Genomic DNA, 13180 nt, shown 5'->3' on the forward strand with positions numbered 1-13180 from the left:
TGAACACTTCTCTACCACGGTCAGTATGTTTCTGAACTATTCCTTACGTTTTTTAATTGTACTCTTCATTTTGCGGAAAAATCGCAAACCTATCAAAGTCACCCCGGCTATCAAAGTCACCCCGTTTTACGGTATATCAAAAAGTGGCTTAAACCAAAACAAAAATTAAAGCCTATTTTTCTATGCGCATTTTAAATGGATCAATCTAATCCTTTTGTTTAAAAATATTTCCCAAAAAACTATTTATTTGGTAATTAGGCCTTTGCAAATATTTTACATAGTTTATGTCACCCCCCCTCTCCTCCGCTTAAAATCAGCCCAAAAAATTGAGATGGGAATAAAATATGTTTCCAAAAAACTTCCAAAACTTATTGGAATCAGCTAAAGAACAATTTAAAAAGGCAGTTTTCTGCATTGATAGTCATGTTTGAGTATGTTATAAAATATTTTGTATTTTAGTAAATATCCGATGTATTGTACCGCAAAAAGATTAATTTTTCGAAAAAAAATCGTCAATACTTATTTTAAAAAAGGTACAAATTTCGAGATTTTTTCTTAAAAGGGTCCTATAACATATGAAACGCAATAGCTTATGGGACCTTTAAAAAAACTCTAGAAATTTCATTTACTCTCAGAATTTTGGCTCCTTTCCTTATTTAGTAATTGTGTTTTTGGAATTACTTAATAAGAAAATGAGGCAAAATTTCTAGAATATAGCAATTTTGTACTTTTTTGTATTTCAGTGTAGATGGAAGTAGAGCAATTACGGAAAACAGAAATTAATATTATTTCTATTTTTGGCTGAAACACCCTTCTGCAAAATAAAACAATTTCATTTCTATTGAAAATTGGCTAAAAAAATCCAAATATGATTTTGAAAAACAAAAACAAATTTTCAATCGAAAAGTAGATCATTTTTCTCAATAAAATACTCTGTTTGCATGTTAAAGCAAACTTTGAAAATTGGATTTATTTGCTTCAATATTATTTAATATTGCAAACAATTTAAATTGTTTTCCAATAAGCCTGAATTTTCCAACTGAGGATAGCTCGGCAACTATCGGTCCGATTTTTTATATTAAAGTATGAAATGTTGGTGATGTTGTCAACTTTTCGAATAAATGTTTTCAAATTATTAAATTTTTATTGCAGCATTTTTTTTAAATTGCTTCCATTATGTGGTTGACTTTGCTGAAGACATTATTTCAGTCAGAGAATATTATTGATATGTTTGGTCATAGTGAAGTCACCAGAATGTTTCAGCATAATATAAAAAATACAGCAAATTGGCTTTAGTCTAGTTGTAAAATAAGTTTGAATATTGCAAGACAATTTTTCACGATTCAACGTTCCTAATGAGAAGACCTATAAGGTTTTTTTTTTAAATATAAAGGCAGATGCAAATATTTTTAAATGTTTTTGTCCCTCCGAGTCCCTGCCCGAGGTCAAGGGAAAAGGAATTCAAAATTGAAATTCCAAGCCAGATTTTCAACATTTCAATGGAAAAATTGAATTGCAACCATTAGGTTTAAAAAAAGGTAAGATTTGACGAAGAAATTCAGCTGAAAAAATGTGGTACTGTACATCCACAATTTTCAAAAATTCAAATGATTTTTGAATAAACCCGAACATGCTGAAAATGATTCTTATCGCAAAGAAATGCATAATAAATTGATTTTGGCTGATTGCACTTTAGTTTCCATTGAAAATTTTGGATTTTTTAATAGTTTTTTTGCCCCCTGATTTTTAGAGTCGAGTTTGAAAGGGATTGTTAAATATTTGATAAATATTTGCAATAGCCTATTGAACTGACCGAAACACAATTTAGTTTGAAGTGCCAATAAGTTCCAGCAATGCAAGCTGATTCAAATCTTTTCCATTTGCGTGTTTAGATTCTTTTCACCCAAAAGCAATTTTCCGAAGTAAACAAACACTCCAGCTTGGCACGTGTGGGTAGCTTTCTTCTCTACTTAATAAAAACACGTTTGCTTCGTATCAACTTTTCTAGAGTTTCAACACACTAGACTTAAGTGGAGTGACCTAATTTTCTCAATTTGTAAACATAAATCCAAACTTCTCATGACTATTTAACACCTTTTAGTTTTTTAATCACTAAAACAGCTCTTCAAAGCTCAAGCTCCCTTATTTCAGATTACTAAAGAAAGCCTTCATAATCGAACTGATTAATACGTCTTAATCACTTCCCCAACTGCTCTTCCTAATCACACCAAATTCACACTGTAATTATTACAGATTGCCCTGAAAAGGTAAAAACAAGCCACCAAATACGGTCAAATCAAGGTGTACAATTGAACCAGTTTCCTTCTCGATTTTAATCGTTTTTCTCAGCAGCAGCAGCAGCTCTAATCACTCTTCCAACGACACTAACCTGCCACAGTGGACGTCCCGGCATTCTGCTGTTGCTGTTCTGGTAGTTGACGAGGAAAATGATGAAGCCGTTGGCAGGTGACTCGGGTGTCACCTTAAATGGGTATATCCGAACCGGAAATCTCACTGGCACACTGTTTTGGGCACAAATTGGCTTGTTTTTTTTCAGATTAGAATTTTCGCACTTGCAATCACTTGATTCGATTTATTTGTGTTGAAAAATTCACAGTTGATTCACTTTTCCCACAGCACACACTCGTTTCGTTCTTCACTTTTGAATATTCTCACAGATGATTTGACGCTTGAAAATTTAACTGAGAAATCGCGCGCGCGAAAAATAAAAACTACAAATCTCGAGAGCTGCTCCGGCGAGGACGAAGGATGAGAACAAAATACCTGTACTCATGGAGGGTTGTCTGTGTTATATATATAGAAAAATCAGTGCCTTCGCTTTCGTGGTTTTATTGAATGAGTTTTTCACTCTCCTCGCCCGATTCGCCGGAGTTGTTGTTGTTGTTGTGCGCGTTGTAAGTACACACGTGTGCCACACGAGGAGAGTGTACGTGCACCACAGCGCAAGTAGGAAAATATGACCATAATAGAGCGAAGAAATACAAAAAAAGCCGAGTATACAGTTTCGCTTTCCGTGAGAGGGAAAATTGGAAAATGTTCTGAATTTCAAACAACTTGACAGTTAAATTATTTTGTCAAACATCGAAATTGTACATTTACAGTTTTTCAACACAAAAATTGAGAAAAACAAGCAAAAAACAATTTAAAAGTTACTGTAAAAACATGAAAAAACTAAAAAGGCCAGAAGTAATCGAATAAGCCAAATTCTATCAAAAACATGGATAAACTAAACAAGATCAATGCAACTAAAAATACTAAAAATCGAACAAGAAAAACATAAAACAAGAAATGTAAAGATTTTCTTAGAACAAACGTTGCTTAAAATAAAGACGATAGAAGGTCAACTCAAATAAAAATAATAGGAATTTTAATTCAGAATATAATATTCAGCATAATACTAAACCTACTCTGAATGAATTGAATTTTTTAGCGGCCAAGCCACTAAAAAAACTAAGGCTGAATTTTTTTTTTTAATTTGCTATAACCTTTTCAACGGTTATCAAAGTCCAAAAAAGTTATTTGTTTAAGATACATGGAAAGCTTTTTTTTCCATATATTAAAAACAAATTCTTACACAAATTAAACCTTAAAATTAATTTAACATTGGAAAGATACAATCCCTCACATTTCAGGAAGTGCAGGGAGCGGGGGTAAAAAAACTGAATTTTTAATTTAATATTTTGGAACAAAAGGTATAATAGAATGCTGTATATATCAAATTTCAGTTAAATTTTTTAATAGTTAACAATAGATTGTGGAAAATCATTTTCTTATAAACATGTAAATTTAAAGCAAATTTGATAGCCCCTTGTTTTTAAGGAAATTTTTAGGTAGGAAGAGACAAAATCTTGACTTGAAATTTGCATTGGTCTCTCAAAAATGGTAATGTATTTTATGACTGCAATTTAAACAATTTAAACAAATTTAAAATAAATAAATTTCAAGCTTAGTTTTTTTAATTTTGAAGATTAAATTATGACACATAGAGGGTGACGAGCGGGAATTCCCGGGAAAAATTTCCCGGGAAATCGGCAATTTTTTGACCTCTCGATTCCCGGGAAATTTGGTCGAGACTCCCGGGAAATTTTATACTTATAAATATCGAACCAAAATTAATAAACTAATCAGAAAAACATTTGAAAAATTCGAAATTATTTAGAACATTGGATGTTTAATGTTCGATTTCCAAGATTGAATTGATCAATGCTTCTCTAATCTTTTTATTCTAAATGTGTGAATTTTAACTTTTCAAAAATTCCAATAACTTTAATTGAGTGTAACCAAAAAATGTGGAACCCAAAATTAACATTGAAGCATAATTAGCAGTTACACACCATAAATGAAATATTTTTTATTTCTAAGAGGGAAAAGCCTTTTCAAGATAAGTTTAATTTCCATATTCTCTCTCGAGCATAGCAAAACTCATAGTCTATTTTTTTTTAATTCTAAGTAAGTCAATTTCGCTTTATCGAGGTAATTGCCTTTTTTGATGCCAATAAGTCATTTTGTGTTTTGCATATTAAATTATATTTAGGCCGTTGCAAATATTTTTTGAAGTTTATGTCCCTCGGCTCTGAGCAAAGTCGAGGGAGGGGGGGGGGGGGCAAAAAATAAAAAAATATTAAAATTGAAATAACTAGCCTAGGTTTCAACATTTGGATGAAAAAAGTGTTTTAAAATGCATTTTACAGGCGTACAGTTGCTTTCCAATCATTAGTTTTGAAAATATCGAGGTATCGAAGGATTTTTTTTTTCGCAAAAAAAAACTTTTCGTGGGACTGTACATTGGTTTTTCATGAAAATTTTAAAATGTTTTCAAAAGAGTTCAAACATGCTAAATATGATTATAAACACAGGAAAAATCATTTTAACTGGTTTTCAGTTGATTAAACTTTAATTTTCATTAAAATTTTGAAGTTTTTCGAAATAATATTTTTTTTGCCCCCTGATTATTTAGGCCAACCTTGAGGGGAGGGTGGGGGGGCGACATTAACTTTGAAAAATATTTGCAATGGCCTTAAAGAATAAAAAATCAGGCATTTTTTGTAAGCGGACACTAAGTCCGCTAATTGTGAACATTTACAGTTGACCTTAAGAAGGAAAAAATCTACTTAAAGTTTTTGTTTTGAGTCGTTATTTATCATATTGCAGAATGCCATATTGCATATTTATTTTTTTTTTACTTTCAAAAAATCTAATAACAAGTTCAACAAAAAGTTTGTGCAACTTTTGAAAAATCAATCAGTGCGAATGAAGATTCGTAAACATTAAACATTAAACTGAAATTCGAGTCCCAAAATGGCTCGAGAAACGATTTTGTATTTGTAGATTGAGGGAAAAAATCTAAATGTAGAAATATTTCCTTAAAATAATGAGGCAACTTAAATTTACGTTTCATTGGATTAGTATGAATTGATTGATCTGAATTCATTAAAAAGAAACGTTTTTTTCTTTTTCTTTTAAAGTTATTGACACTATTGGCTAGTTAAAAAAATTCCCGGGTCCCGGGAATTCCCGGGACATGGCAAAACTCAACTCTCGATTCCCGGGAAATTGAAAATCTCGAGAATCGTCACCCTCTAATGACACAAAAAATTAGAGCAGTACTATAGATTTTCGCAAAACAAACGTTGCAACGTTATTAAAATTACGTGTACCTTCAGTGGGGATGACTATGGGTCAAAAAACGATAGGGTAGGGTAGTCATCAATGAGACACTTTTGGTTTTTAACATTCAACGATTTTTGTATTTTTTTCCTCAGCATGTTTTAATGAGCTTTTTGTTGCAATTTCTTTCTTTTAATGTGTTCTAACATTGACCAAAATATGAGATCGATCCGACCTCTACAGTCAGAGCTATCCAACTGTCTCATTGTAAACGCACTTGGCAGGAACAATGAGACAGGTGGGGAACAATGAGACACTCTACGAAAATCAATACTTTTCTTGTAAAACATCATGTTTTGGTATTGTTCCATTGCAGGTGACTTGCCTTGAACATTTAAAGCAATTTTGCCAACTTGAAACTTCAAGTAACAAAAGTTATACTAAAAAGTATTTAAATTTAGTAAAAACCATTTATTTATTCCAAATAACTTTATATTTTTGGCTAAATGAAGTCAAAACTCAATAAATATGCCAAAAATCACTTCCATTTCATGTTTTGAAGGGTTTCCCTAGATTTTGAAAAGTTTAATGAAGAAAAATCAAAGTGTCTCATTGTTACCCATGGGCTGAAAAGAGTGGGGAACAATGAGACAGCCCTGGATTCTGGGTATATTCTTAATTTTGGTCAAATCTAATGAAAGGCCATTGTAGCCCAACTCATGCCCTATGAAATGACGAAAGAAATTTGGAGAAATATTAGTTTTTGTTTTATTGGCAGCCTATGAGCGAAAATTTAATTTTCAGTCATAATTTACTTTTACACCCCAAAATCAAACATTTATGAATAACTTTGCAAGGGAGCGTCCATAACCAAAGCCACTATTATGGCAGACGTGTATCCAGTAGACACACCTTTCCCCAAAATATGAGCCTGATTGGTTGAAACTACGACTTGTGAGAGCCATTTTTTCATTGTTCCCCGTGTCTCATTGATGACTACTCTACCCTACACCTCTCGTAATTTCTCAACAACAAAATCAATTTAAATAACATCTAAAATCTTTTAACGTATAACTGTTCTTAGATAGTTACTAACATTTTCCCAAGTTATGGTGGAATTTGATGAACTCTACCTTAAATGCCAATCGTTTGAAAATTTACCCAATCTCACCCTTTAGTGGGGGTGACATTGGTTAAAATTAAACTTAAATGATGCTCAAATACCAAGATATGGTAAAAACAAGTCCCAAAGTCAAAAGAAGTCATTTTGCATCATAAGTTTTTCCATACAAGGTTCCATGCAATTTTCGTACAAAATGGGTATGTAAATGTATGATGGATTTTCTGGTCGATTTGGTGTGTTCGGCCATGTTGTAGGTTATTATTAAAACTTTTCGGAAAAAATAGACACACGAAAAGGAAATTGTCCGATTTTTTATTCAACTTTTTACCACTAAAAGTTAAATTCCCATTATACGTGTTTTTTAATTTTGCAATTTTTTCTATGTTTTAGGGGACTTAAAGAGACATATTCTGAGCCATAGTGCGTGCTGATGCAAAATCTGGTTTTAGAGATATGAATTTTTGATAAGCTTACAACTGATTTTCTAAGTGTTGCCTAACCTGTAACTTATATAGAAGAAAAAAATATTTTTATCATAAAGAGATATTTATAGACCTTTTCAATTGAAGAGAAAGGAAAACAGTGAAGAGAAGCTCTCGAAATAAAATTTGCATTAACTTTATTATAAGGTCCTAAATTATATTGTCGATAGAAATATTATGGCTAATTGAGTAACAACTTGAAGTAGTTTTTTTTCGTAAATTTCTTTCTTCGCAAGGATATTCTCAGCAATCAGAGATCTCACCAACTAAGTTCTATTTGTAAAGAAAATTGGAGAAAATTTGCTCTAGTTTTCAGTGATATTTTGAGAGGTATATTTAGATCATTTAGATTTTAAACATTTTTGAAACTAAAAAAAAGACAACATATATAAAACACCCTAAAAAAGAATTATCTTAAAATTTAATGCTCGTTTAAAAAGTCACAAATAATTCACATCTTTATATCTACAGTTTTTCTTGAAAAGGTCCTATTAACTATTGTGTTTCATATGTTTAAAGGACCTAATAAAAAAAAACTCTAGATATGATCTTAAAATTTGATTCAAGTTCTTCAACACATTTCAAAAATCATAATTTTTCAAACATCATAGTTAAGAATTAACAACGTCTTCATGCACTATTAGATTAAAAGTTTGTTGTCACTAAAACATATCAAAAACAAAAAAAACTCTGTCAAAATTATTTTTTTTGTGATTAAAAAATTGTAAAATTGTATTTTTAAAGAATGTAGCTATTTTTTATTAACAGTACTTAATGGTAATGGAAAACACCAAATCTACCGAAAACACCCTTCTTAAAATACAGATTTAAGAATCTTTTCATTACTCTATTTTAGAGACAGCCCCCAAATATGTAGGGGTAATTCAAATACAAAAATGCTATGCCATATTCACTAAACATTGTTTTTTTGGTTATATGTTTTAATGTTACGCATTGCAATTTTTACCTGAAAAATGCATTTACAAGAGTTTTCGACAACTTTTTTTTAACAAAATCATGTTTACTGTACACAAAATTTCCACTTTTGATTGGTTGGTTAAAAAAACACAAGAATCTACATAGAAATTCATTTTACGCCGTCGAAAACAACAAAACACCTTTCCCAGCTCATATTGAATCAGATTACTCAAAAATGTAGTCATCTCGCGGAAAATCGCGTGGGCCACACACACGGGATGATTGTTTCCACACGTGAATCATCCAAGTGCGAGAGAGAGAAAGTAACCAACGTCCAACAAGGAAGGTGACGATCATAAACTGTTTGCTTGATTTAGTCTATTTTTGGAACGTTTTGCGCTAGAAACATTCGCGATCATGGCCGTACTAACAAAACACAAGCTTTAAATCACCTGCTGTAATGTGCTGGAAAGTGTTCATAACTCTGGCAAGTTGTAAACAGCGACTAAGGTAAGCTCATTACAGTGACTATTTGCCTCTAATCTCTAGCCCAAATCAATCCTCGACTACTCCCAAATGAACGCAAAAGAAAAAAATCAATTAAAAATTGACGGTTTTCCCCGATCGCGATCCTTCTCCCGTGTAAACATTCGCGTGAAAAAGTCTTGAACATCAAAGAGGAGGTTCCCTCAGCCAGTCTTCAGCCTCCCTCCGCCTCGCGTTTTGGTCCAAATATTCCTGACACATGATTAACGGCTAGTAGATTGGAATATTTATTATGGCCACCAAATCGGGTGGAGAACTAAAAATAGGCACGAAATTGCGCGCGCAAACTTGCTGCCTACTTAGCAAGAGTGTCTATAAATTGGACAAACACGCGCTCGGGAGCAAGCAAAGGGTAGAAGGTGTGATTTATGGTCTATTTTAATGTAATAATTTAGCTTAAAATATGTTTTTGTGAAAACTACCAATTTTTTAATATTTTCTTGGCTTTTTTAAACCAATTGGTTTTATTTTGATTGTCCTTATCCATTTTAAAGCTCATTTTTTTTATTAATTCAATACACCAAATGTAAATGGGCAATTCTACCCCTATTTCTATGTGGTAGTTTGTTGATACCTCGGCTAATTCTCTTTACCGTCTTTACCACTAAACATACACGGACTACGGAGTTTAGAAAAAATAATAGCAAATTAGGGCAACTCCAGCGTTGGGGTGCAAATCAAATTTGCTCCCGTCTTATAAATATCGAGATCAAATTTGCCATTTTAAAAAAACTTCGTCATTCCCACCGCTAGGGTAGCAAAACAATCAAAAACTCTAAAAATTAAAAAAATAAAATTTAAAAAATCATAAATTTAAAAATAAAACAAATCAAAAATTCTTAAATTTTAAAATAATGTTTTTTTAAATTGATAGATTTTTTATCTGTTTTAATTTGTTGAAAATTTATATTTAATTTTAATTATGAGCAATTCCATGTCAAATAGGGAATCGGTTGTACCCGACCCTCTCCGATTTCAATGAAACTTTGTAGACATGTTATCCTAGGCATATATAAGCCATTTTAGTGTATATGGAGCCAGTTACACTCGATAATGACATTTGAGAAGAGCGTAAGTGTTTTAAATATTTTTGTATTACGTAATTTAAATATTGCTGTATCTCGAAGCCGTTGCATCGTATCAAAAAGTGGTCAGAGACAAACTTGTAGGAAATTTGACGGGCTTTCCGAAAAAATACACTGAAAGAAAAAAACACTCCACTTTTATGAGATTTTTTTTAAGTTTCATTGAAATCGGAGAGGGTCGAGAAAAAAGTACCTAAAAAATTCCTGTTTTGGGCTGGAATTGCTCTTATTTTTTTTCGTTTTTATTTAAAAAAAATTCTTCGCTTTTTTTATTTATTTATTTCTATCCAGATTTCCAGATGGCGTAACGAATGGTGCACGCCCGAAATGTCAAAATCGCGCAGTAGTACCAACATTTTAAAAAAAGTGTGACTGAGCTGCCATGGCAATTTTTTTAAATTTAAGAAAATAAAAATTTAAAATTTACAAAAAAAAATCAAAAAAATTTCAAAAATTTAAGTTTTATATTTTTTTACATTTTTAGTTTATTTTGAATCTTTTTTTAAATTTTTAAATTTTCTTATTTTTTTATCTTAAAAGTCATTATTTTTACTTTTTGAATTTTTTAATTTTAAAAAATATTTTTTTAAATTTCTTTTAATTTTTTTCCGTGCTTGATTCGATTTTTCCGTGTATAACTCCATTTCTCACTGAGAATTTTGGCTCGAGCTTCGACTCGATTCAGGCAGATCGACTCGAGGCTCGAGCCTAAATTCTCAGTGGGTTGATGCGGTAGCAAACAGGCTGAACACCCGAAGAACTGAGAGCAAATTTGCTACCGTGACAGGTACCGCGGTGGGGTTGACGTTGGGTGCAAATTTGATTTGCTTCGATGTCTACCCCCAGCGCTGGAGATGCACTTAAAGAAATATTTATTGACAACATTTTTATAAGAATTTATTTTGAACTAATTTAACTAATCGGCTAACCTATCTTATAATACTAAAGGAAACGGGATATGGAGAATATGCCTTCAAAACCCTTTATGCCCTATTTACATGTATGTATCCACAAATAATTATAGATTTTAATCTAATTCCGAATCATTACTTTAGAGTTCACTCAACCCCCTCAACCCCCGGTGGTTGGTCAATGGTCACTTTTTCGTTTGTCACTTTTTCAGTTTGTACCCCGTTGGTTGGTGCTCACGCACACTATCAAAACAAACGTTTGATAGTATGTGTGAACTCCGTGTAAAAGGGGTGTCAAACTAAAAAGTGACCCAATTCGTTTGACAACAGTTGATGTCAAACCGTCGGGGTTTGAGTGTAGCTTTAAGAGAATTGAAAGCTTCAGTTTAAATAACAGTGTTATATTTATACCTGGATTAACATGTGAAAAGGGCAAATATGTTTTTTTAGATATAATTATTTTAGATTGCTCTCTAGCTAATTGTAACAATTTCACTAATCTCGTTTCTAGAAAGGTATTTCAAAGATTCTTCCTCACGTAACAACAAACGACCTCCCGGACGTCATCGAGCCGTGCTGGTTCTGTCCGTGACACTTGAACATTTTCAGGCTGTCCGATCGACTGACACCGGATATCACCAACCGGTGCTGGCTCGTCGTTCCGTCCTCCACGATGCTGTACCTTCCGGATGAGGACAACCGTTGACCGTCGAGGGACCACGTGACCTCCGGTCTGGGATGACCCTGAGCGTTGCACTGGAGGGTAGCGGTACTGCCGAGCCGAACGTGGGTCGGTCCTTCTATCCTCACTGTCGGTCGCTGTCCCACCGTGCTGGTGTAGGTCGGTGCCACTTGATAAACTTGGTTGGGGACTTTTTCAATGATGTTTGAGGATCGCCCTGAGAAAAAACGGAGGTTGTTGAGGTTTGAACGAGGGTTTGGACGAAACAAATACAAACCTTGCATCACTGGCAGTGTCCAACCGTACATCTGGGAACCGTGCCGGTTTTTAGCATTACAATTTATCTGCTTTTGATTGTCTGAAGCTTCGACATTGGATATTACCAAGATGTGGTAATCCCCGTGATCTTCAGCGCGTGCTCTACCGAACGCGCTCGGGGTTTGTCCAGCTACGGTCCAGGTCACCGTTGGACGGGGATAACCCTGTGCAACGCAACGAATTCTGGCGACGCCACCAACGTGAGCTACCGCCGGTTTGTCCACGCGAACCGTTGGACGGGAAGGCGTGCAGCCGGTACTAGCCGGGGTAACTCCGTCCGGACAGCATCCGTTGGCGGTGTTGGCGCAGAGGGTCTTGTCTTCTTGCTGGAACCGTATTACTGGTGTTGGAGCGGTCGGGCTTACTGCGGGAACGGTAAATCGCTGTCCAGTGACATTCCTGATCCAGGGCAGATAGGTGTGTACCTTTGTGAACATTCCGTAGCCATTGACGAAGCAGAGATCACTGCCATTGCGTTTCTGCGCAAAAGATACGATCGCACCCAGAAACCATCTTCCACTATCCCTGAAAAACAGTCCACCGCCACTGTCTCCGTTACAGACTGTGGTTCCGTTAAGGTGTCCGGCGCAGATCAGGTCGTGGTTGATTGTATCGCCGAAAACAGCCCTGTTACTCAGAAGGCAGTCGATCGTACCGATGACGGGCAGTTGAGCAGACTTCAAAACTGTAGATAACTCCTCCTTTTCGGTAAATCCCCAGCCTACAACCGTTCCAGTACGTCCAATAAGGTCGTCCCCGAGGTACAGACAGGCCGGTAGCACATGATCGTTGTACTTCACCACCGTACTCAGCTCCAGCAATGCAATATCCCCATGCAAACTGGTCCCATCCTCCTCCGGAACCTGATGAATCCTGTGAACAGTGTGCCGCTGAGTGTAACTCGTGATCTCATCCCGATAGTGGAGACCAGCTTCAACCAGAATCAACCTGGGCCCCAGCATGTGGTGGTTCTTCTGGCTTTCCAAGCAATGTCGAGCCGTCAGCACAAACTGCGAACTCAGCAGCGTTCCACCGCAGGCGTACGTACTAGAGTCGCGACTTTCCCGATGAAGGATCGCCACATGCCACGGCCAGTCCCCGGCGGATGTATCACTGCCAGCCACTATCAAGAACTCCTTGACGACACGTCGCGTGCCGCACGTGAAGTCGGCGTTGTCAGCACCAATCAGCGATAGAACCGCTACGAAGATCATCAACTGTGCTAGGGTTCCCATTGTGGTAGAAACACTTCCTTACACCAAGCCACTCACGATCGTACTAAAGTCGTAATCATGCTAAGCTTTCTTTTTACTGGCTTGATCAGAGATGATTGAGTAACAACGTAACAATAACATGTGATAAGAAGTCGGATTCTTTTGCAACTTAGGAAAATCCGGACTCTCAACAAAATGACGTAAAAATACTCTCAATCAGATTCAATCAACGTATCACATTCCTCGAACTGGCATTTTTTACCGTGCGAAGGA

The 13180-nt window shown here is 35.0% G+C and overlaps 2 protein-coding genes across 2 annotated transcripts in view; both read right to left on the bottom strand.

Moving 5' to 3' along the window:
• The window catches only part of LOC120427970 (muscle-specific protein 20-like), a 94585-nt gene extending 91799 nt beyond the window's left edge, over positions 1–2786 (bottom strand). The window contains exon 1 of the mRNA XM_039592926.2: positions 2390–2786. Within this exon, the coding sequence (XP_039448860.1) occupies positions 2390–2413 (24 nt within the window). The 5' untranslated portion in view covers positions 2414–2786. The remainder of the gene's footprint in view (positions 1–2389) is intronic.
• A 7619-nt stretch (positions 2787–10405) lies between these two features.
• LOC120427981 (prostasin-like) lies at positions 10406–12978 on the bottom strand. Its single transcript, XM_039592938.2, has 2 exons — positions 11653–12978; positions 10406–11592 (listed from the first exon to the last, which is right to left on the bottom strand). Exons 1-2 carry the CDS (start codon positions 12926–12928, stop codon positions 11228–11230), a joined length of 1641 nt encoding a protein of 546 aa, XP_039448872.1. The 5' UTR covers positions 12929–12978; the 3' UTR covers positions 10406–11227.
• Between the last annotated feature and the right edge of the window lie 202 nt (positions 12979–13180).

The sequence above is a fragment of the Culex pipiens genome, chromosome 1 (genome assembly GCF_016801865.2).
Source record: "Culex pipiens pallens isolate TS chromosome 1, TS_CPP_V2, whole genome shotgun sequence".
Classification (NCBI taxonomy): Eukaryota; Metazoa; Arthropoda; class Insecta; order Diptera; family Culicidae; genus Culex; species Culex pipiens.

Excerpts from the sequence above, each read along its gene's own strand:
- LOC120427981 (XM_039592938.2), bottom strand. The coding sequence starts at position 12,928 with ATGGGAACCCTAGCACAGTTGATGATCTTCGTAGCGGTTCTATCGCTG. Across the intron at positions 11,593-11,652 it reads GACACTGCCAGTGATGCAAG|GGCGATCCTCAAACATCATT; the intron begins GTTTGTATTTGT and ends GTTTTTTCTCAG.